This window comes from Pseudopodoces humilis, chromosome 5, assembly GCF_049639895.1.
Source record: "Pseudopodoces humilis isolate 2021_Gansu_Grassland_sample_001 chromosome 5, ASM4963989v1, whole genome shotgun sequence".
In the NCBI taxonomy this organism is placed as follows: Eukaryota; Metazoa; Chordata; class Aves; order Passeriformes; family Paridae; genus Pseudopodoces; species Pseudopodoces humilis.
This window is the reverse complement of record NC_142204.1, coordinates 295,697-317,788: the sequence shown is the minus strand read 5'-3', so window position 1 is coordinate 317,788 and position 22,092 is coordinate 295,697. Positions and strand designations below refer to the sequence as shown.

The 22,092-nt window shown below is 51.9% G+C and overlaps 1 protein-coding gene across 1 annotated transcript in view; it reads left to right on the top strand.

The window, feature by feature from the left end:
• Positions 1-9,948: 9,948 nt before the first annotated feature.
• LOC102104302 (sodium- and chloride-dependent GABA transporter 2) overlaps positions 9,949-22,092 on the top strand; it is a 29,228-nt gene continuing 17,084 nt past the window's right edge. Inside the window, exons 1-6 of the mRNA XM_014259291.2 lie at positions 9,949-9,998; positions 11,330-11,548; positions 15,115-15,249; positions 16,191-16,331; positions 16,887-16,968; positions 19,023-19,155. Coding sequence (XP_014114766.2) covers positions 11,335-11,548; positions 15,115-15,249; positions 16,191-16,331; positions 16,887-16,968; positions 19,023-19,155 — 705 coding nt within the window. The 5' untranslated portion in view covers positions 9,949-9,998; positions 11,330-11,334. The remainder of the gene's footprint in view (positions 9,999-11,329; positions 11,549-15,114; positions 15,250-16,190; positions 16,332-16,886; positions 16,969-19,022; positions 19,156-22,092) is intronic.

The following is a 22,092-nucleotide window of genomic DNA, read 5'->3' as shown; positions in this document are numbered from 1 at the left end:
CCAAAAGCGGGTGTTGAGGTTGACTCCAGTTCGATGCAAAGGAAGAGCAGGGAACTCCTTCACATGCCCGAAGTGGTCACTAAGAGTGTTTGGTGTGCTGCCTGAAGCTAGCAGAGCTCAGGTGCAATAAAGAATGTATTTTGGGTGCAATAAACGCGGCCCTTGTGGGAGTTGTGGCCTCGGGAGCTGGAAGCCCCAGGAGGGGCAGGGAGAGCCCCGGGCTGTGTGCGAGGGGAATGAAAGTGGCGAGGATTTATTGACAGCAAATATTTGTGAGGAGCTGTGCTCTGAACGGCTCTGGAAGGGCAGCTGTGCTGCGGTGAGTGTAAATCCGAGTGTAAACCCGAGTGTAAACCCGAGTGTGAACCCGAGTGTAAACCCGAGTGTGAACCCGAGTGTAAACCCGAGTGTGAACCCGAGTGTAAACCCGAGTGTAAACCCGAGTGTAAACCCGAGTGTAAACCCGAGTGTGAACCCGAGTGTAAATCCGAGTGTGAACCCGAGTGTGAACCCGAGTGTAAATCCGAGTGTAAATCCGAGTGTGAACCCGAGTGTAAACCCGAGTGTAAACCCGAGTGTAAATCCCAGGCGGGGCACTGTGTCCTCACGGGCGGCTTTGCGGAGTTCCTGGCGGTCTGTGACACCCCACGCCCTCCGGAGAGGGGACCTGAAGGGACCTGAAGGGACCTGGAGGGACCTGGAGGCAGCTGCGGGGGAATTGCTGGGAGTTCCTGTCCGAGGTGAACACGGGGCTGCTGTCCCTGCCCCGCTGCTGCTGCTGCTGCAGCTCCTGCAACTTGTGCAGTTCCTGCAACTTCTGCAGCCCCTGCAGCCTCTGCAGCCCCTGCACTTTGGCATCTCCTGCATCTCCTGCAGCCCCTGCAGCCCCTGCAGCCCCTGCAGCCCCTGCAGCCCCTGCAGCCCCTGCTCGTTTGCTGGGCTGTGGCAGCAGCGCTGGAGCCCGCACAGGTCCGGGCTGGGAAGCTGAGGAACAGCTCCGCTCTCAGTGGGATGAGCAGCACAGGAGTTGTTGTCTCCTGTCAGCTGGTGGGTCACGTTTCACACAGCTGGCAGTTCGGTTCGTGAGGCATTGCCGGTGTCTCGGGAGCGCTGCATTCCTGCATTTCCCTTCCGGCTGCTCCCTTGGCAGGGCCTGGCAGCGCTCCTGGCACCCCGAGGCTGCTGGCACCGCCTGGGCTGCACATCCTGCTGCAAATCATCTCCGAGTGCTCACACTCTGGGATCTGGGGCAGTTCGAGGGTACAGAAACTGAACACATAAATAATGGAGGAGTGCACAGCCACGGGAAAGGTGTTCCTAACTTCCAGGATTCTTACAGTGATTCTAGGCAGCTGATGGGTCAGATTCCTGTTTGGAGCAGAAGGTGGGCATGACCTTTGTGTAACTCCTGTTTATAGAGAGTGTGCAGAGAGCTGGACAAGCTACACCTGAGATTCCTGCCAAAAGGAGCTGCCTTTGCTTTGCCCTGAGCAGAGGCTGTTCCATGTCCCTGGTTCTCAGCTCTGGTGATCTCAGACAAACGTGATCATTTCTTGTGCTTTTTGCTTTCGTCCCCCCGGGCCTTTCCATTACACCTTGGCCAGTCCCTGTTCTCAAGGGAGCGAGGCCAGAGGAAAGCAGGACAAACTCCCTTTGCAGACTTTGGCTCCTCCAGAGCTGCTTTTCCTTGGCAGCAGGGGAGGTCTCGCCTCCCACCCCTTAGGGCTGCCTGGCTCCTTCCTCAGGAGCTGAGACTGTCCATGGGCACCACCAGCACTGTAAAACAGCTCTTTCCTGCTTTGTTCCTGCGAATCCACGGCTTCTGTTCTAGCACCAGGGTGTATGCACCCCAAACCTTGTAGTGGGAACCTTTCCAGGTAATCAAAATACCAAAGACCAGTCTCCTTTTTCCTCTAGATGCCAGTTGTGGTGAACACCAAATTCAGAAGTTCCACTGGCTCCATGTTTTCAATTAATTCCCCAAACTGAACACATCACTGTGGGTTTTTTGGTTGTTTTGTTTTTGGTTTTTGTTTTCCTTCCCTGATCACCATGAAAGGTTTGTATTTGGGCTGTGCCACACTTAATGAAACCACATTCCCAGCGCTTGCCATGTGATTGGCAAGCAGTGCCTGACCCTCTGTTAGCTTGCAGGGATGAGTAATGAAGTGGCCTTGTCAAAAAGAGCTGTGATGCTGTGAGCCTCTCTGGGTACATTTCTCTTGATCTGGTCAGCCCCCTGAGCATCACTGCTTGAATTTGTGGTGGCAAAAGGGTGACGAGGCTTGGAATTTGATAGTCAGAAATGGCAGAGAGTGAAGCTCATCATCATCATCATCATCATCATCAGCAGCAGCAGCAGCAGCAGCAGCAGCTGCCCTTCCATTCCCTGGGAAGGGCTCTCAAGTCACCTTCTCCTTTGGGGGTGTGTGGGGAGCCAGGCCAGGCTGACCAAACCCCTGCACCTCTGCTGAGCCCTCCTGCTGGCCACCCATCCCCTGCCCCACTGCCTCCCATCAGCAGAAAAACAAGATTGCCTTAAGTTCCCAAAAATGACAAATTACCTTTATTATTTTTTCTCCCTTGAGGAAGAATGAATAAAAAGAAACGTGGTGCCATATGTTGCAGGTGACTACCAGAGCAGGAATGACTTGTAGCCAGGGGATCAGCCGTGGTGTGAAGGCTTGTGATTCTTGCTGCAGGCAGAATTCCAGGCAGCTGGATTCTGTCAGGAATCACCCACCTGGGAAGCTGAGTGAAGGCTCTGGGTCTCACTCAGGTTTTGTCTCAGAGCCCACGGGTGAGAGCTGGGGAGTGCAGCTCCTTTCTGTGTGCAGGGCCCTCAGCAGGGCAGCCAGGGGCAGGGTGGAGAAGAAACCTGACAGCACAGCTCCCTGTGCTTCCTCCTGCACAGCCTTGGGCTGCTGTCCCAGGAGAGAAACCACACGAGCTGCTGCTGTCCCAGGAGAGAAACCACACGAGCTGCTGCTGCTGCTGCTGCTGAGCAGAGCCAGGAGCTGGTGGCCCTCACTCGCCCCCGTGCTCAGACCAGGGCTGCCTGCCGTGCTCTTAAGGGAGAGCATCTCCTGGCAGTGCAAGGATTCTTCAAAAATCTGCTGTACTACTGATTTTTGGAAGCTGGAAAAACTGAACTCATGTTTTATTTATTTTTGACCATTTTTCGAATGCCCAAGTTTTCACTTCGTCAACTCTTGCATGGAAACCTTGTCTTTTGAGAAACTTCCGATGACCTCTCACTCTGCCAAACAATGACTAGCTGATTATTGGATTGCTCCCCGAATGGAAACTTTGTGTCCTGAGTAGTTACCAGCCCAGTAGTTCTGAATTAAGAAGTATCTTTTTTTTCTTCTTTACTTTTTAGAACGTTTTTAATAAGTACAAACGGATGCTCTGACATCACTGCCCAAAACTTGCTTGTTTAAAAGCAGATTATGGGTTTTCTGTCAGGAATCAGTTAAGTGAGTACTAACCTCTGAGAAAAGCTTCTAGTTTTTCCTTGCAGGCAGACAGGGTGCAGGGCCATGCAAATCCCTGCCCTAGCAATGGCTTTGATGCCATTCTTTCTGCAGGAGCTTTCAGTCTTCACCTCCAAGGAGCAGGATGTGCAGAGCATAAGGAAAGCCCATCAGTGGTGCCAATATACAGCTCCCCTTCTGTCCCTCAGTTTAACCTGTACCTGATTTAATCTGCTCATCCCGTGCCTCTCGCTTCTGGGCTGCTTCAGCACCACTGCTGGAATTATGATTTCCTGTGGTTCTTGAGATGAAAATATCCTCCAATTGTTTCCTTGGCTGCAGCAACAAACTGGTGGGTTTTAATTTCTTGATGCTCCTTTCACATCAGGAGGCCCACGACTAAATTTTTGGAAGAGCAGTGACTTCTGCCCTCCCCCTAAAATATGTTCAGGCTCTGTTCCCACAGTTGCTCTGCAAGGGTTTGTTCAGGTGCTGGAAAAGTGGGAACAGGAAAGAGGCCTGAGAGCTGGTGGTACCTGATGGAATTGAGGGGAAAGTAGAAGGAGATGCCAAAAACAAATTGAAGCCTTCAGGCTCAGGAGCCTTTGCTTGCTACTCAGCTCTTACTTATATTATATTGTGTTTTATTATTTTATAAACATATATATATAGGCATCTATGCTTATGTGCTTACAAGGGCATAACCTCGCAGTGCTTTCACTTTGCCCATAAAGAAATGAGGATACTTTTGAACTGTGAGCAGAAAAGCCCCTTCTCCTCGCTCGTGTGTGCCAAGGGCTGGTGTTTGACAGGGACAGGATTTACTGCAGAGAAGTCAAAGCAGATGCAGATCTGCCTGCTGCACTCCTGCTGCACCTGTGCATGCAATCCTGCGTGTTCCTGCTTTAGCCTTGGCTCTGTGCACACCTGAGCAGCACCTGCTGCTTTCACCCTGCTCCGGGGAAACGCTGCCACGGGGCACAGCCAAGGCAGGAATCTGCTGCTGGGAATTGCTGCTGCCACCAGAGCAGGTCTAGGGGCACTGCTCCTCTGGTGTCAGCTGCTCTGCTCCTGTGCTCTGCCGTGCTCAGAGAGGGACAAAGCAGCACTGTCACCTGCCCAGCGAGCTTTTCTGCACTCCTGCCTGCAGAGGAGCAGTGGTATCCTCAGGAACAGGTTTCCAGCACTCTCAGCGTGCCAGCCCACACTCTAAGCAGTCCTCGAGCTCTGGCTCATGCAGAAATGACACCTGTTTATCTCCAGCGTGCAGAGCAGTGCCCACACTCTGTCTCCACACAAACCCAGGCACCGAAGCGAGGCCTCTGCTGCTCTGCAGGTGTCCAGTGAGGACAGGGTTCTTCAGCCTCAGGGTTCTGGCTCTTGGAGCCATCATTTGGAAGCAGCCATTCACTAGGGAGGCAGTCTCTGAATGAGGTTGTTTGAAAGGCTGCAGCAGGATCTTCTGTTGTGCAGGAACTGCAGGCCCTGCATTTTTGCTTCTGATACTGTAGTTTCAAAATGCACGTGCCTTTCTGGGCCAGAGCATAGTGGCTCAAGCAGGATTCAATCCTCTGTGCTTCCTTTGGCTTCTTTCTCCACTGAGCAGTCTCCATGCTCCTGTAATGTGCCAGCCAGTGTCAGCCTCTATTTATCCCCTTTCTGTGCATATTTATAACAGTTTTGCACACTACAACCATGGTTGCTTTGAGCTGAGCAATATTTTCAGGCCAGTAGCAGGGTGGTTATCAGATGGAGGAAATGCATCGTGTTTGCTCTGGCCTTTGGTTCCCAGATAATTGAAGTGCAAATTGTGTTCCTGGGAGCTGGGAGCTGACAAGATTGCATTGCCTCAACACCCGTGGAGGCAGCTTGTCCTGAGGGACCGAGGAGCAGAGGGGGAGCTGGGGCACAGCTGCTCTCAGTGCTCAGCAAAGGCCAGATATGGCTTTTTGTGCTGGGAACGTGAAGCAGCAGCAGCAGCAGTTGTGCCCAGGCCACCTCCGAAAAGACTTTGCTGGTTTGGCCAATAATTCATTTTAAAGTAGCTGCTACTTGCACAGCAGTAAGAGGTTGTGCTTGTCTCCCCCTAAACATTTCCCTCTCCTCTTTTCCCCTCCTCATTCCTCTAAGTAGGTGCCTTTTGAAACCCTCCTCTTTTTAGTCTGAACTACCTCTCCAGGTGGCTGGAGGTGGCTTGGTGCTTTGGAGGAGAGGATCCAACACTTGCTGCCTGCTCAGCTGGACATAAATGTGAAGCAAGACCAGACCTGGGAGTAAGTTCTGTGGTTCCTACCAGAGCATGAAGCATCAGCACCCCTGGGGTGGGCTGGGGCCAGTTCTGATGCACATCTGTCCCAGACGAAGTCGAGGGACCAGATTATCTCCAGAGGTTTTTGTTCCTCGTTTGCTTTCCTTGGGCTGTAAGCGCTTCCCTGGTAGCACAGCCACAGCTGCTGGTGGGAGGCTGGGATCAAGCTGAAGGCAGAAATCTTGGCAGATGTTCTGAGGTAAAGAGAAAGGAGCAAAATGCAACATGAATCAATAGCTTCAGGATTTTCCAGCTCTTTTCCTGGCTGAGGTGTGACTCTGACACTGACCCCCCTGCTCCAGAGCTCTCCCTCTTCTCCTAAATGGGTGCTGGGGGGAAGTGTCCAAGCCAGCTGTGTCCCAGCTGCACAGCTGGAACAGCTGCTCAGGGCTTGGCAGCCTGCCTGGCTCTGGAGGCTGCTCTGGAGGCATTGCTCCAGCACGGGCTGGCCCTGCAAGCGGCGACAGCCTGGATGGGGCTGGGGGAGCGTGGCTGCTCCATCCTCAGCCCTGTGCTCCCAGGAGGTTCCTGAATAGGCAGCCTCTCCTTTCACACCTTTTCAGGGGAGCCCACCCACAAAACAACCCCCTTGTGCTGGGGGCTGGCACGAGAGCGATGCTGCTGGGCCAGTGCCAGCATCAGTGCCGCAGCTTTCCAGCACTTGTGGCCCTGGAAGGTCCCCAGGGGGCTCAGCTTGCACAACTCCAGGTGGCACAAAACCAAAAACACTGCTGCAAAAGCTCTTCCCTGGTGTTCTCCTTGTTCTTATAAATATATCTGTGTGCATCCATACAAATATTTTTAAATGGTGTTATCTCGGTAGATCTCTGGATGAAGTTGTTTTCCTGTTGCTACAGCATGAATATTACCTAGGTTTGTTCATTAATATTACCTAGGTTTGTTCATTAATATTACCTAGGTTTGTTCATTAATATTACCTAGGTTTGTTCATTAATATTACCTAGGTTTGTTCATTAATATTACCTAGGTTTGTTCATTAATATTACCTAGGTTTGTTCAGGAATATTACCTAGGTTTGTTCATTAATATTACCTAGGTTTGTTCATTAATATTACCTAGGTTTGTTCATTAATATTACCTAGGTTTGTTCAGGAATATTACCTAGGTTTGTTCAGGAATATTACCTAGGTTTGTTCAGGAATATTACCTAGGTTTGTTCAGGAATGTTACCTAGGTTTGTTCCTTTTTAATAAACTTTTTAAAGATCCACATTTTTCCATTTCTCTTATTTGTTTTTTGCAAACCTGATTGGTAAAGCTCTGTTTCTGACTGTCCCTTGCCTTAGATACAGTTGCACTCAAAATCTTGGACACTGAGATTTCATCCTTTGCATTTTTCCCTTTAGATTTTTCATTGCCTCTAATGGGTTGGTTAAAGTCCCTCTCAATTTCTTTGCCTTCTGCCATTTCAAAAATATGTACTGAAAGTATCTTTTATTTTTTGTAGTCTTAACTGATCCTTTGTGGTATTGTTTGTTCTTTTCTCTTTCTATTTTCTATAGAAAGATTAAGGGAAAAAAAAAAAATCAGTCTTTCAAGTAACATCTTCCAGAACCACATGGACTTTTTCTTAGTTCACTCCAGAATATGTGTTAAGTGATGCTTTACCTCAAACACGATTTGCTCAGCATTTTCCAGCTTGCTTTTGCACTTGTAGATTTAATATTTCCCCTCGCTGCTTGTGTTTCCACTGAACATTTATTTTCATTTTTGGGTTATTGTTGTGTTCAGCGCAGTCTTATCTCACCGGGTGGAAGTCAAATAGTCTGTAATTGGTTGCACATTTTGCTATCATAGTCTATTAGTTCCTGCCAATTAGCTTGTTGTCTTGTTGATAAGATTATTGCTATCTGCACGCTGCAGTGATTGTGCTTGCCGAGGGATATTCATGCAGTGGTGCTGACGAATGCAAGAGTTTGACAATCGACAGAAATATTTCCTTAATCAGCCTCCTCTTTCCTTACACCAGTCTGTTGCACAAGGCAAGATTTTATTTGTCTTTACTGTCGTTTTTAATCCCCACATTCCTGCCCTGTTTAACAGCTGCCCTTTTCACTGGGAGATGGTTTCTGCACACAGCAGGATGGTTTCTGTTTCTCACCACATTGCATCGTGTCTCTTCTGGAAGAGGAATCACAGGAAAACCATCTTCCCTGGTTTTCAAGAATCACTGGTTTGAGGAGTGGAGCTGTTTCATTTGGACCATCCTGTTTAATTGCTGTGGAAGAGGAGCAGCTTTGTGTGGATTTGCCTGGTTCCTTTCCAAATGAAATTCTGTGGTAATGGCCACAGGTACCATGTCTAATTAATTATGCACAATGATTGTATTTAAATTTATTAAAATAAATATTTTTTAAAAATAAAATATTTAATAAAATATTTAATAAAATATTTAATAAAATATTTAATAAAATATTTAATAAAATAAAATAAATTTAATAAATAAATGTATTTAAATTTCTTTTAAATCTGATTTTTTCATCAAATGACATTAGTTGTTACATTGTGAGATGTAGTGAATAACATATTCATCTTCTCTGTCTTCATTTCTCCTGGACCTTTGCTGTCACCCTCTCTTCACCCAAGGCATCTGTTCCTGAAATGAGGAGCTGCTGCATGTTCAATCACTCCCTGCTTGAATGAATTCCTTACCTCTGCCTGCCTCTCTTCCGTTCCCTGTTTCTGCTGCGGGAAGTCTGGTGCTGTGTGGATTTACCACAGATTCACATGGTGACACCACAGTGTTTGCTGGTTCTTTCCTGTTGTTCCCCTCCTAGCTCCTCAGACTGCCTGTACACGTTTTGCTGCCACTTTGCACACCTCACACAAGGACACTGACCCCAAAAGTGTTATTTTTTACCTGTTCTCTCTTGCCTCAGATATTTATCAACAGATGTAATAAAAATATTTTAAAACCTTGTCTCGTGTACATCCTTGGACCATCAGAGCTGTAGCACATCCACCACGGATAATATCCTGTTCCATTGGCCTCCTTTATGGCCTCTGAGCGTGGAGCTAATGCCATCATTGCTGTAACCCCAGCACCTCCTTGTGCAGCGAGAACAGCTCATTTCTGAGCCCAGGGCTGTGCCTGACAGGGCTGCTTGTGTCCTTGCTGTGGAACGTCCCAGCTCCTGCTGGATTCTGTGTTCCCACCGCAGGGTCCCGAGCACTGCTGTCCCGGGATGGGGCACTGCTGGGACACTGCTGTCCTCCCGGGATGGAGCACTGCTGTCCCGGGATGGAGCACTGCTGTCCTCCCGGGATGGAGCACTGCTGTCCCGGGATGGAGCACTGCTGTCCTCCCGGGATGGGGCACTGCTGTCCCGGGATGGGGCACTGCTGTCCTCCCGGGATGGAGCACTGCTGTCCTCCCGGGATGGGGCACTGCTGTCCCGGGATGGAGCACTGCTGGGACACTGCTGTCCTCCCGGGATGGAGCACTGCTGTCCCGGGATGGAGCACTGCTGTCCCGGGATGGAGCACTGCTGGGACACTGCTGTCCCGGGATGGAGCACTGCTGTCCCGGGATGGAGCACTGCTGTCCCGGGATGGAGCACTGCTGGGACACTGCTGTCCCGGGATGGAGCACTGCTGGGACACTGCTGTCCCGGGATGGAGCACTGCTGTCCCGGGATGGAGCACTGCTGGGACACTGCTGTCCCGGGATGGAGCACTGCTGGGACACTGCTGTCCCGGGCTGGGGCAGCGCTCCCTGGATGTGAGCCGAGCTCGCAGCCTGTCACATTTCTGAGCGGGGCTGCTTTGGGCCACAGGAACAATTGCCTGAGTTGATTCCCAGCTTTGCAGCCCTGGAAGTTGCGGGCCAGGCTGGTGCGGGACCCGCTCGGGAGCAGCGACGGGAGGCAGTTCCCTGGGAACTGGGCTTTTGTGTCTCACCTGGGCTCTCGGGAGCTCTGGTGTCCCCTGCCCCGGGGCTCGGCGCTCCTGGCCATGGCGAGCGGGAGCCGGGCGCTGCCGGCCCGCAGGAACCCGTGGGGGCAGCGAGCCCCTCGGTCCCGGCCGTGAAATCAGTCATGTGGAGGTTTTTGTCCGGCCCTGGGGGGTGGGGGAAGGAATGTGGGTTGGGCGAAGTCTAGGATTACACCACCGCCGAATTTCTCCTTTCCACACTTTAAATAGCCAGCACCTTTGGGTCCTGCCCTCGCCTCTCCCGACAGCGCCGTCCGCAAGGTAACTCCTCCGGCCGCTCCGCTTCTGCCCTGCTCCCCCGTGCCCCTCGCCCTGCCGGGGCTGCTCACAGCTCGGACAGCATTTGCTGCCTGTTTAATCATTTTCCAGCGTGAGGGGGTCCTCGCCGCCCTTCCTCTCGGCCGCTGGCAGACGCTTGCCAGCGTTTCTCGGTCCTGTCCGCGTCCCCGGCTGTTTAACAGGGGGACCGTGTAAGGGGAGGCGAGAGGTTGGAAGTGTTGATTTGCCCTTTTCTAGCTCTCCCGGGATAGGGGACAGTGTCACTTGCTGCCGGGGCCTTTCCTGCTGTCCTGGCGAGGGAGCTGGGGCAGGATGGGTGCAGCGGAAGGCTGGGGACGCCTGGAGGGCTGGCACCGTGCGGGGAAAGGTGCCCGAGCTCCCGAGCAGCCCCAGCCTTGGCACCGGCAGTGGGCAAGAACCACAATCCTCACCCTTCTTGCTGCGGAGCTTGGCAGCCAGCGGGGCATCCTGCCTGGAAGGAGCAGGCTCAGCCCTCCCGGTCCTCGTGTCCTGCCTGGGGAGGGTGGCACGGTGAAGTGGTGCCCACCTGCTCCCTGCCCATCCTCTCCTGGCACAGACACTCTGGAGATGCTGCCAAAGGATCGAGAGCAGCACTGCGGGAGCTCTGCAGGAAATGGGCAGGTGTTTGGAAGGGCAGACCTTGAGCAGGGCTAGATCCCAGATGCCAATGACTTCTGTCCACTTTATCCTGCTGTTAGAAGGACAGCACCGTGCTGAAAATCACCTTTTCATGCGGTCCTGAAGACTGTCAGCAGCAGTTGCTGCCTTGGGAAGGATAAGATTGTTTTCCTATCATTTCAATTTGTTCTCTTCCCGTGTCTAGGACTTGTGTGTGCTTTGTGGCATCCACTGCATGGTCTGTAAAAGCAGGCCTTGGTAGGCAGCAACAGAAGAGAAGAGAAACCCTTATAAAATATCTTGTCAAGTATTTGATCACACTGTCATCCATCTCCAGCCCTAAGTCTGTTCCCCACGGCTGACACAGCTCTGGCCTGAGCTGCTGGGTCTGCTGTGGAGCACTGGGCTCAGAGGATGGGCTTCCAGAGACAGCAGTGCTTTGAGATGAGGCTATTTAAAATAATGAAGCTGATAGTGGCTTTTCAGGACTGGTTTTGGACTCAGTAGCGAGAATGCACGTGCACTCTCAGCCCCAGCAGGAATTGGTATGAGGAGAAAGAAGTTTGAGGTGTGTGTGTGTGCATGTCCTTGCCCCTCTCTTGCCTCCCATGGTCCAAATTTCTGCCTCTTTGCACAGCTGGTGCTGAGTGTAATGAAGGAATCTCTTTTTGAAGGTGGGATGGATTACAGAGTCCCTGGCGCTGTCAGCAATGGTGAAATGGTGCCCACACCCCCTGGCATGGAAAAGGAGAAGGAGGAAGAAGAGGAGGAGCAGACACTGGAGCGTGGGCAGTGGAACAACAAGCTGGAGTATGTGCTGTCCGTGGCTGGGGAGATCATTGGCCTGGGAAATGTCTGGCGCTTCCCCTACCTCTGCTACAAGAACGGCGGAGGTGAGTGCAGCCAGGGCCAGCGGGTGCCCAGCACCCCTCCACTCCTCAGCTGTGCCCAGCTCAGGGCTTGCTTTGATCCAAACAGGACGTGGATAACAGTGGCAATATCCCAGGGGTTCTCACGGCTGTGTTTCCCTGAGATGAACAGAGCTCTGCTCCTGCTGGTGGAGTGGTGGCTGGATGCAGAGGGAAGGCTGGAAGAGCAGGGAGAGAGCTCAGCTCTCTGAGCTGTGTGTCTCACTGGAGGCATCCTCGAGGAGCTCCAGGCATCCTGTCCAGAGCGGATGGAGGAGCTGGAGGGAGAGCAGGGAGTGCTCTGAGGGCCCAGGGTCTTTGCAGGCTCTGACAGGAACTCAGGGCAGCTCTGGGAGCTCCTGACCACAGCTCCTGCTCCTGTGTGTGTCCATGCAGGGCTGTCCCCTGGCTGCTGGAGGCAGGGACAGGGCAGAGGGAAGGGGTAGAAGTGCAACACCACTCCTGACCCCCATGGCACTCCCTTGGCCTGCAGGGAGCTGTAAGGTGTGGGACAGGGGACCCCTGCCCCCGATGCTTGTGGCAGGGCTGGGAGAGTGCAGGGGGACGTGGCTGCTGCAGAGCCAGGGAAGCACTGCAGGGCTGCCCAGGCTGTGCTCAGCCATCCCCCAGGCCAGGCTCTGCCTTGGCAGCAGACACGGGCTCGCTCTGCAGCTGGGGGGTGGATGGGGGCTTCCACAGTTTGTGGCTGCCTTTTAAAGGACAAAACTTTAAAAAATGAAAATACAAAGGTTTTTTCAGCTTTGGAGAGGGAGCTGCTCTCCCTGGCTGGTGATTAGTTGCTTCCTCCAGAAGTGCAGGGGAGAGGGAAGCAGCGCTTGGCTGGGAGCTGGCAGGGAGTGAGCACTGAGGAGCTGGGGCTGAAATCCCCTGGCCTGAGTTTGGGGTAGTCTCATGGGCCTCACTAAACTGCTTTCATCCCGGTGGCACAAAAGAGGATTAAACACTGTTCAGCTACTTCCACGCCGTGCTTTGTTCAGCACTTGTTTCTTTTCACCAGGTGGTCAGGCAGTCTCTTTCCCTGTTGGAAAAAGAGAAGTTTTCCACATGTTCTTCTTCTGTGGGAAGTGTCTCTTGGCTGCTTGCTGAGCTGTGTCTGCTCCACCGATGGGACAGGACCTGGAATCCTGTCCTGGGTGCCAGGAGAGAGCTCAGGGAGAGCTCTGGGGAGAGGGGAGCTGCTGTGTGAGCAGCAGAGGGAAGACACAAAGGGATTTCTGTGGAATTTCTCCCTGGGGAAATGGGCCTGAAGCAAAGTCCTGTGAAGCAGTAGAGGCTGTGAGATGGAATTTGAAGTCCCAGGCAGATTTTTCATCTCCAGCCCTCTCTCCATGAGGTTAGAGCAAGGATGGGGCACAAGACTCTTGTGAGGAAAGCAGTTTCTGTAAGATTTCCCCTGGGGCAGAGCAGTGTGATGCAGAGGTGGTGCAGGACACAAGGCTCCCTCCTGCCTCATGAACCCAGCCTCCCACAGACAGCACTGGATCAAAAGCCTTGGAACGCCTCAAGTTGAATTTTAAAAGTTGCCAGAGGTTTTGCCTTATACTCCTTTAGGAATGCTGGTCCAGGCACTTGCTTCTCCCATTCTTCTATAAAGGTGCAGGGCCTTTATCTAATTTCCAGCCCCAGGTCAATCAGAGCCAGCCTGCAACCATTAACCCTTGTGCCAGCACTCCCATCAGTCTGAGGCAGTTCTGCCCTGCTGGATGACTCTCCCTGTCCCTTCTGAACTGTGTGCAGGCAGTGGTGATAACTGCTCTCAGCTCTTGCTTGGCTTGCCTAAATATGAGCCTCTTCCAGAAAATGGTATCTGCAAAATCTGAGTTATGCAAAGAGCCGGTCACTCTTCCTTTCTTTAGGGATATTTTAACATAACAAAGGAAGAGTAGCCCCTTACACATTTAATGCTCAGTGCACGACACCAAAGCCCTACACAGCAGAGAAAAACAACAAAGAAAAGCAAAGCAATGGTTCTTTTTGCTCTTGTTTGCTTTCCCCGCAGTGGCAGGGTCAGGCTCTCCCTGGGCAGGCTGGCCCCAGTGACTGGGAAATGCCAGGGAACCTTTGTGGGGCTGCCCTCGCTGCAGCCCCTGCCCAGCTCCCCACACCTGCCACCCTGGGCTGGAAAGCTCAGCTTGCTGCCTCAGAGACCTCTCCTGGGCTTGAGTTAAATACAAATTCTATATGACAACAATCTTCCTTGGAAACAGGCCTGGCTTTCAGGACGATATGGTTTTGTGCAAGTTGGGAGTGGAGGGGATGGTGTTGAGCCAACCATCCTGCCTGCCTTTTGCCTTGCCCAGTGGTTTTGTTTCCTGGCAGGGAACGTGGCAGCACGTGGGCAGATGTGTGTTGTTCCTGCAGGTGCCACAGAATCTCTGAGATTAGAAAAGGCCTCTAAGATCATGGAGTCAAGCCACGAAGCCAGCACCCCTTTCAGCTCCTGCTTGCCCAGAGGGAGCTGCCAAGGTGCCTTCCCTGTCTATTTTGCTTACACCTTTTTTCCTTTGTTTTGCAAGAAGAGGGGGCTGTGGCTCTGTACCTGGCTGAGATGAGCAGCTCTGTACCTGGCTGGGTGGGAATCCCTGCCAGTCCCCAAAGTGCCCCTTCCCTTTCCCAGCCCCTGCATGCTAACTAAGCTTCTTAATGAAATCTCCTGGCTTTTGAGCTCTCTCGTGCACCAGAATTGTTATTTCCCATCCACCCCCACCGAGCTGAGCCCAAAGCCAGTCAGCATCCAGGCAGGGAAAAAGGCCTGGGCAGGGAAACCACAATTAGTGCCTGGGTTGTCACCTCTGATCCACCACAGCCAAGAAGCTGCTCTTTGCTTGAGTCTTCCTCTCTGCTGCCCTGTGTTCCTGCCTTTCAGCAGGGCTTGAGCAGCTCCAGGGGCACAGATGTGTGAGTGGCACGTGGTGTGCATGGACCACACACTGGTGGGGCTGTCTCTTGTGCTCTGTGGGGTAAAGGCCACTGCTGCAATTAACGTTAGCCTGGGGTAATCAAAAGCCTGAAGCATTTGGTCTCTCCCTGCGTGTTCCATGACGGCGCTGGAACGGTGAGGCCCATACTTTCCTGCACTGCTTGCTCTCCCTTTGCATGTCTGCTGCTTTCTGCCAAACAAATGATTGAGCAGCCCCACACACTGGGCAGAAGTGTCTCCATGTGCTCCTCAGAGCCCTGCTATTGGCATCCATGCCTTTGTCAGCTTATTCAGTCACAATAATCAGTGTGAAAGGAGCCACCAACCTGATTGAAAGCTGAAATGTCTTTACAGCAGAGTGTTCTTCTGTATTTCCATACAGCTATTCACAACTTTCCTCTCTGTTCTTTGTACATATTGAATTATTCATGTAATCACATCATTCCAGAAGATGAAATGTGAGGAAATTTTTTTCCTGGCATCCTATCTGTGATCTTCCAATCTCCACAGCTGCCATCCCTCCAAGGCTGTCCTGCTGACTGGCTGGAGACAGCCTGACCTCAGTCCCCTCACGGGACTTATTTCTCTATCTGCCACTTGAATCTGCCAGGTGCCTTCTTCATCCCCTACCTCATCTTCCTCTTCACCTGTGGGATCCCCCTGTTCCTCCTGGAGACGGCGCTGGGGCAGTACACGAGCCAGGGAGGGGTGACGGCCTGGAGGAAGATCTGCCCCCTCTTTGAAGGTGAGTGGAGGGAGCTGGGGGGGCCTGGAGAGGTGGGGAGACCCTGGGGCCCAGGGGGTGAGCACAGACATGTGTCCCCACAGCCTGGATTGTTCTGCACCTCTACACGTCCCCTGCCCACCCGCCTGAGAGGGCCACCGGCTGCCCCCTTTCCAAAATCCCGCTGGAAAAATGGATCAGCACCTCCACCAAACAGTTCTCACTGTTACATTGCATCCCAGTTTCCTCCTTACATTCCATCCCAGCATCCCAACACTTCCTCCACAGTGTTGGCCAGGAGCTTTGTGCCCAATCAAGGTCGTCCTCTAAGAGGAAAACAGGGAAAATTCTTCTGGTGGTTACAGAACCTCAAGTGTGCTGCTGGTTTTTTAAGTCAATGCTCTGTCATCTCTGTGAGTTTGCAGGTGGTGTAAAACTTCACTGCTGAAGGTGTCAGCTCTCTTAATGAATTGTTAGTAGTCAGATCCCCTGTTCCTAGCACTGTTTCATCACAGTTATCCAGCCTCAAGCCACTTCCCATGATTTCTCTGAAAGTCACAGTTGCCTCCTCCTCACACTCCAAAACCTTTGCATGCTTCTCCAACACCTCCCAGAGAAGGTGTGCAGGGTTAATAAAAGAGCTTCCCAAATAAAAGTGAAAAGGGAAAGTGAAAATTACTAAAAACTGGATTTTGTTAGAAGAGATGTGACTGAGCAGGTGCCTCACCATTGCATGTTTCTGCCCTTCTGGGTGGTGTTCCACCCTTCCCCTGCCCACCCCCTGGCACGGTTCCAGCAGGGAAGGCTGTGGCAGGGCAGCAGGAGGAGAGGTGCCTGGGCCCCTGCTGGATGCCCACTGGCCTTTGGGGAGGGCACTCCCCACCCCACCGACCCTGCAGCACACTCAGCATTTCCCTGCTCCGTCCCCTGGCTCACCCACCCTCGGGGCTCGCTCTCTGCAGGAATCGGCTACGCCTCCCAGGTCATCGTCATCCTGCTCAACTTCTACTACATCATTGTCCTGGCCTGGGCCTTGTTTTACCTCTTCAGTTCGTTCACCATTGACCTCCCCTGGGGCAGCTGTGACCACGAGTGGAACACAGGTGGGTGTGCAGCCCTCTCCCCGTCCTCCAGCAGATCCCAACTGAGGGAAACGTGCTGCTGCCCAGGGCCAAGCCTCAGGAGAGGGTCTTGCTCCTGTGTGGGTGGGACACAGGGTTTGGGGTGTTTGAGAGGCTTGGCTGAGCTCAGCCTCTGCTGGAGAGCACCAGTGCTGTGCAGTGGTGACCTCCCTGGTGACTCCTGCTCTGGGCTCCTTGGGGCCCCTCCTTGGCATCTTTCAATCATCCCGTTCTGTGTGTTAGCCACACACCCAGTGCTGATCAGGACCATACCCTGAATGAAAGGATATTCCATATCCTGGAAGGAAAAATCAAATACTATCATCCTAAAGTGTCCTAGATTTCCTGCCAGCCTTTCCATGGAAGGGATTTATTTTATTTCTTTTTTTGTGCATCCTTGGGACTATACAAAACCTGTCCCAGAGTCACTGTCAGTGAGTGTCGACACTGTGGATGGACAGGGAGGGATTTTTCAGATCCTCTGGTACCCTGGGCACTACTGCTCACAGCTCTCCTCTCCCTGGGCCTTTCCCACAGGGAACTGCGTGGAGCTGCAGAAGAACTCAACGCTCAGCGTGCTCAGCGAGAACGCCACGTCCCCGGTCATCGAGTTCTGGGAGTGAGTAAAGGACAGGCCTGGGCACCCCTTCCCTCTCAGGTGCAGTTTCCCTGGGCAAGGGGCAGACTGCAGCAGCACGTCCTATTAACCCCCCCAGCCAGAAGAGGACACGAGGGGGGAAGCCGGGCAGGTCAGAGTGAAGGCTCTCGGGGGCAGCTCTGTTGCTCAAGGTCACCTTCACTGTGTCCATGGTGTTGCTCTGAGCTGTGCTGCCATGCCTCAGAGCCCCCTGATTCTGTCCTTCCCTGCTGCCCTGCTCCTGTCCCTCTGGACCTTTTGGCCTTTTTGGTCTTTTTGAACCCATGCTGCTGTGGGACACCAGCACGCTCCCCAGGAGGCTCTGGCACGGTGGGTGGTGACTTTTGTGTGTGCACTGCTCTTATCTCAAAAGCAGGAAAGGAAGGGATGTTTCCACTGTAGGGTGACTGCGGTGCAGGTTCTACTGAGGAGAGAAACTCCTCAAAATCAGAACAAAGTGCTAGGCTCAGATAACTTGGCACTGAAATTTGGTCCCTCGTGCTCATTGTTTAACCCCTTAGTTACCCTGAGGTACAGAGCAGCTTTGTGCCTGTCACAAAGGCACAGGCTATTAGTTTTGGATCTCTGATGATCCTCAGCAGGTCCAGGTAAGCACTGAGCCCTGGCTGAACACCTGTGCAGGTGACCCATGTGCTGCCACCAAGCATTTCCCCCTCAGGGGTGGATGGAGCACACACAGCACCCCCAGGGCTTCCTCAGCTCAGCACGGGGACACTGCTTTTGAACTTCAAAGCTTTTACATTTTGTCTCCTGTGTGCTCCCTGAGCATGTGCTCCCTCTCTACCTGATGCTCACAAGTGATTAGATGGTGGCCTGCCTTAGACTGCTTTTCCTGTGGCTGAAGACTGGAAAAGTTGTTGTTTCTCTCACTGCTGTGACCGCCCCTGTGTTACTGGGGAATAAGCAGCACGGAATTGGAAAGTTCCACTGTCCATTGCTTCTGATGCAGTGTCTGTTCCTGCCCTCCCAGGGTGGGGAGGTAGGAGGCCAGCATTTCTTTGAGGAGCCCTGACCTGCCAGTGGGCTGATGGCACACTCCACAGATCCCCTCTGGCTGCAGTACAGCACCCAGTTAGTTCCAGTCCAGCGGCACCCTTTGCACTGGTTAGAGTCCACATCCTTAGAAGCAGGCAAAGAGCAACATGACGAAGCGTATCCGAGAGATTTCCAACCCTTCTCTCACCCCCTCAGTCTGCTCTGGGCTCTGGGGCAAGGAGAGCAGCAGTGTGCCTTACACAAGGGTCTCCAGCAGCACCTTTATTCTGGGATAACTGCAGACTCTTGCAGCAGGGCAGACGCTGTTGCTGGGCTCCAGTGCTGTGCGAGTCCTTCTCTGCCTGTCTCAGGCTTGGGTTTCTGGGACTGCACCCTGGGGTTTCACACTCGGGTTCAACTGTGTGGTGTAGGAGATGGAGGAGGATGAGTCCTTACTTTTGTAAGTGATGAGGAAGGTTTGACATACACGTGACATGGAAAGGCTGATATGATGTGACCTCGTTTGTACCAAGGTCCACACAGCCCAGGGTTTTATCTCCACACTGGCTGCAAGAGAATGCTCTAGGTGGCCTCTTCTGACTGTGCAGTGGGGATTATGGTGGTTGTGGCTGGCTCTTAGTCACAGGACAGGATGCTGTGCTGCTCTGCGTCTTGAGGCCAATTACTGAGAAGTGTGCTATGGAGAAGGGACTGGACAGCATTGCTTCTTGTGTGGTCCTGATGGATTCTGCATGGTAAGTGCAGTGTATCCCTCACTTTGGGGACTGGAGCGTGTCAGAAATGTAGGTGGACTTTGTGTGTCACACTGTGTGTGACCTGCCAGGCTGGCAGTATTTTTCAGAGAAGAGCACTGCTTAATTTCTCCAAGGGTTTCAGCTCAGACTTGAACCTTGTTAGCAAGACAGCTTTCCTCCCCAGAGCCACCAGGCACTGAGGGGGTGAGAACCAGCACGGTGTTGGGGACAGTAGTGGCCAGCACCAGTGACCCTTGCATGTTCCTTTGCTTGTCCCCAACACAGGAGGAGGGTGCTGAAGATTTCTGATGGCATCCAGCACCTGGGTGGTCTCCGCTGGGAGCTGGCTCTGTGTCTCCTGCTGGCCTGGATCATCTGTTACTTCTGCATTTGGAAAGGGGTCAAGTCCACGGGCAAGGTGAGCCCTTGGTTCAGGCCAAGCCTCTTCCCTTGGTCACTGGTTCCACTCACCTTTTATAGGTTCAGAGAGGTCCCTGAGGTCCCCTGGGAAGCGCTGGCTGCAGGAGCTGGCGGGAGCCTGTCGGGCTCAGTGTGCAGCAGCAGTGGGAGCCAGGCTCTGTGGTTCTGGGTAGGAGAGGATGGGAGCACTGAGGCATCTCAGAGCATTGACTTCCAAGGTGCATATCCCCATCTAGTCCCTCTCCATCCACAGGCTCAGGATGGAGCAGCCTTCCTCTGTATGGGCTGGTTGCGTGTTTCCTTCCTTCCCAGCACAGCCTGAGCAAGCAGCATGTTCTTGCCTCTGTTGGCAAGTGCAGCTGGAAAATCAGAAAATTCCTTAGGTATAAACAAAGGTGACTGTGATGGCCCCAAAGCCCTCAGTGCCTCAGCACCATAGGAGCTGTCTTTTTGTGCTTTTTTTTGTTGCTCCTCTTCCTGCAGCTGCTCATGTTCTCCAGCAGTAAAGGTCTCCTTTTCCTTTCCCCACACTAGACAGCATGGAGTTATTTCTTGGAATGTTTTTGGGGAGATTGGTGTGACTATCCAGCTCCATTCCACACTGTCTGTTACAGAGTGTGCCACTCTCATTTGCACTGACCCCATTACTTAGTTTCTGCTACCGCCTCCTGACCCCATTCCCAGCCAGCTTTGTCTGGAGCCAGCAAGAACAGATGGAAATGAAAAGGTTTAGTGGGTTTCCCAAACGGTGTCTTCTCTGCATGTCTTGAGCAAGATATGTGATGGGGTGTAAGTTTTAGCTGCACCCATTCCCATCAAGTTGATGGCATGGATGTTAGCAGTTTCTCTTGCTTCCAGAATGGTCTAGGATTATGAAACCTGACAGGGAAATCAAGCAGCTTGCAGGAATGATATTTTCTGGTTTCCATGGAGTAAAATTAGAAGAAAAGAGCAACTGCTTGCTGTGGTGGTCTGGTAAAAGAAAACAGAGGCAGCCTAATAACAGCAAATATGATCCTAAGATACAGCAAACGCAGTGTGGGAAGTCCTGAGAACAAATGCCATCTATTTTAGATACAAGTTCTTGGTCAGATGCAAGTGATTTTTAGCAAAAAGGACTAGTGATGGTGAGATCTTGAAAACAGAAACCTTCTTTCAGTGAAGGAACAGTGTCCATAGGTTTATCAACCCTCCACGTATTTCATACTCCGACTAAAATGATGGCTGTGGGAATATAACCCCACTGGGAAGGAAATATTCCTTAATTCTGAGGATTTGCCTGTGGAGGGTCAAACACCCTGAGCTGAAATCACCGCACTCAGATCAGCAGTGGTTCTCATCCTCCAGCACAGGCACTGCCTGACCCCAGGAGCGCTCCCACAGGCAGGAGGTTGTCACAGATGGAACCACTTTGCCGAGGCATGTGGATCAGATTCAAATAAAACCCTGGATGTTGTTGACCAGCATGTGACAGAACGATCACACTGATCCCGGCAAGGGTCCTAGTGATGTAGCTAGTGCTAACAATGCCCCCAAAATAAAAAAGATTGGGTCTGAGCCAAGCACTGAGTCATATCTCATTGGATCCAGATGTTCCTGTTGTTAGATAGAAGTTTGGCAATCGTAATTCAGCAAAATATTCTCCAAATTCAGGCCTCTGGTCTCGGTGGAGGTGAGTGTGACCATGAGTGAAAAGCTTAACACACCAATTCACACAGGCTGTAAAGCACATAGGATGTCACCAAAATGTGAATCCAAATCATATGCCAGACAACTACCAGTGTGTACCCCGAGCTCCTAAAACAGATGTCATTTAGAGATTAAACTAAGAATGTGCAACCTGGCATCCTGGAAGAATGTGCACTAAGGTTCAAAGACAAGGAGTTGTTTTTATGCTTTTTTATTTTAATCTTGCTGTCATGGGCTGAGAAATCTTAGGCTTGCATCCCATTATTTCCTGAAGGAAGACTGGTTGTGTGGCACATACAGTGATGATGGCTGAGCTTGCAGGACCTGCAGATTTGATTTATTGTCACTGTAGCGCTCTAAATCAGAGGCTCCTTGAAAATTTGAGACTATGTGGAATGATGGCATTTACTTTTGCTGAGGGATCCTTGGTTTCTACAGTGTTCAGGATGCAGATTCAGAGGGACAGGGATGAACTGCTCCAGACAGCTCAGGCAACCCAGAGCCTCAGCAAGGAGGTATTTTTCTCTGATCTCTGCGTCAGTGTCATCCCAGACTGCTGAGATACGTGGAGCAGGGCACATGAAATGCATAGAAAACTTGGAGCTGCAGATAGAGATGATGGTCTAGTATTGGGTTTTTTCAAGGATGGGATCTCTTTCAAATCCTGTCCTGCAATACAAAACTGAACCACTGGAGAGTGTGTGTCCTGACGTGGGAGACAACTTGCAGACCCAGGTGCTTTGGACATTGCTCTATTCGGATGGAGTCCATCAGGGTGGATCCAGAAAACAAAATCTCTTTTTGAATCACTACTCAGATCACAGGGATTACCCAGGGGCAGAGCAGAAGTGGTCATGCTGTCCAGGGAAATGATATGCTTGTTCTCAGTAGGATGTCCCCTAATGCAGAAACCATCAAAGGTGAGTCACAGCCGGTGGCTCCTGCTAAGAGATGGGGGGCTTTAGGTGGGTTTTAAAGCAACTTATTCTGGATGGATGGGCAGGTGTGAGAAATGCATCACTTCACATCATTACATTCTGCACTTGCTCCAGAGATGAGCTCTGCAGTGCACAGCTGCCAGAGCTGAGAAAAGAGCTGTAGGCTAACATTTAGGTGAAGCATGCTGATGCAAGTCCTCGCCCAGCACGTCCACACAGGAAAAACCTGAAGAAGCAACATTTCTTTTTTTGGCCTACCATGATAATGAACAACCTCTTCTCGAGGTGGTCAATAATTCTTTAAGGTG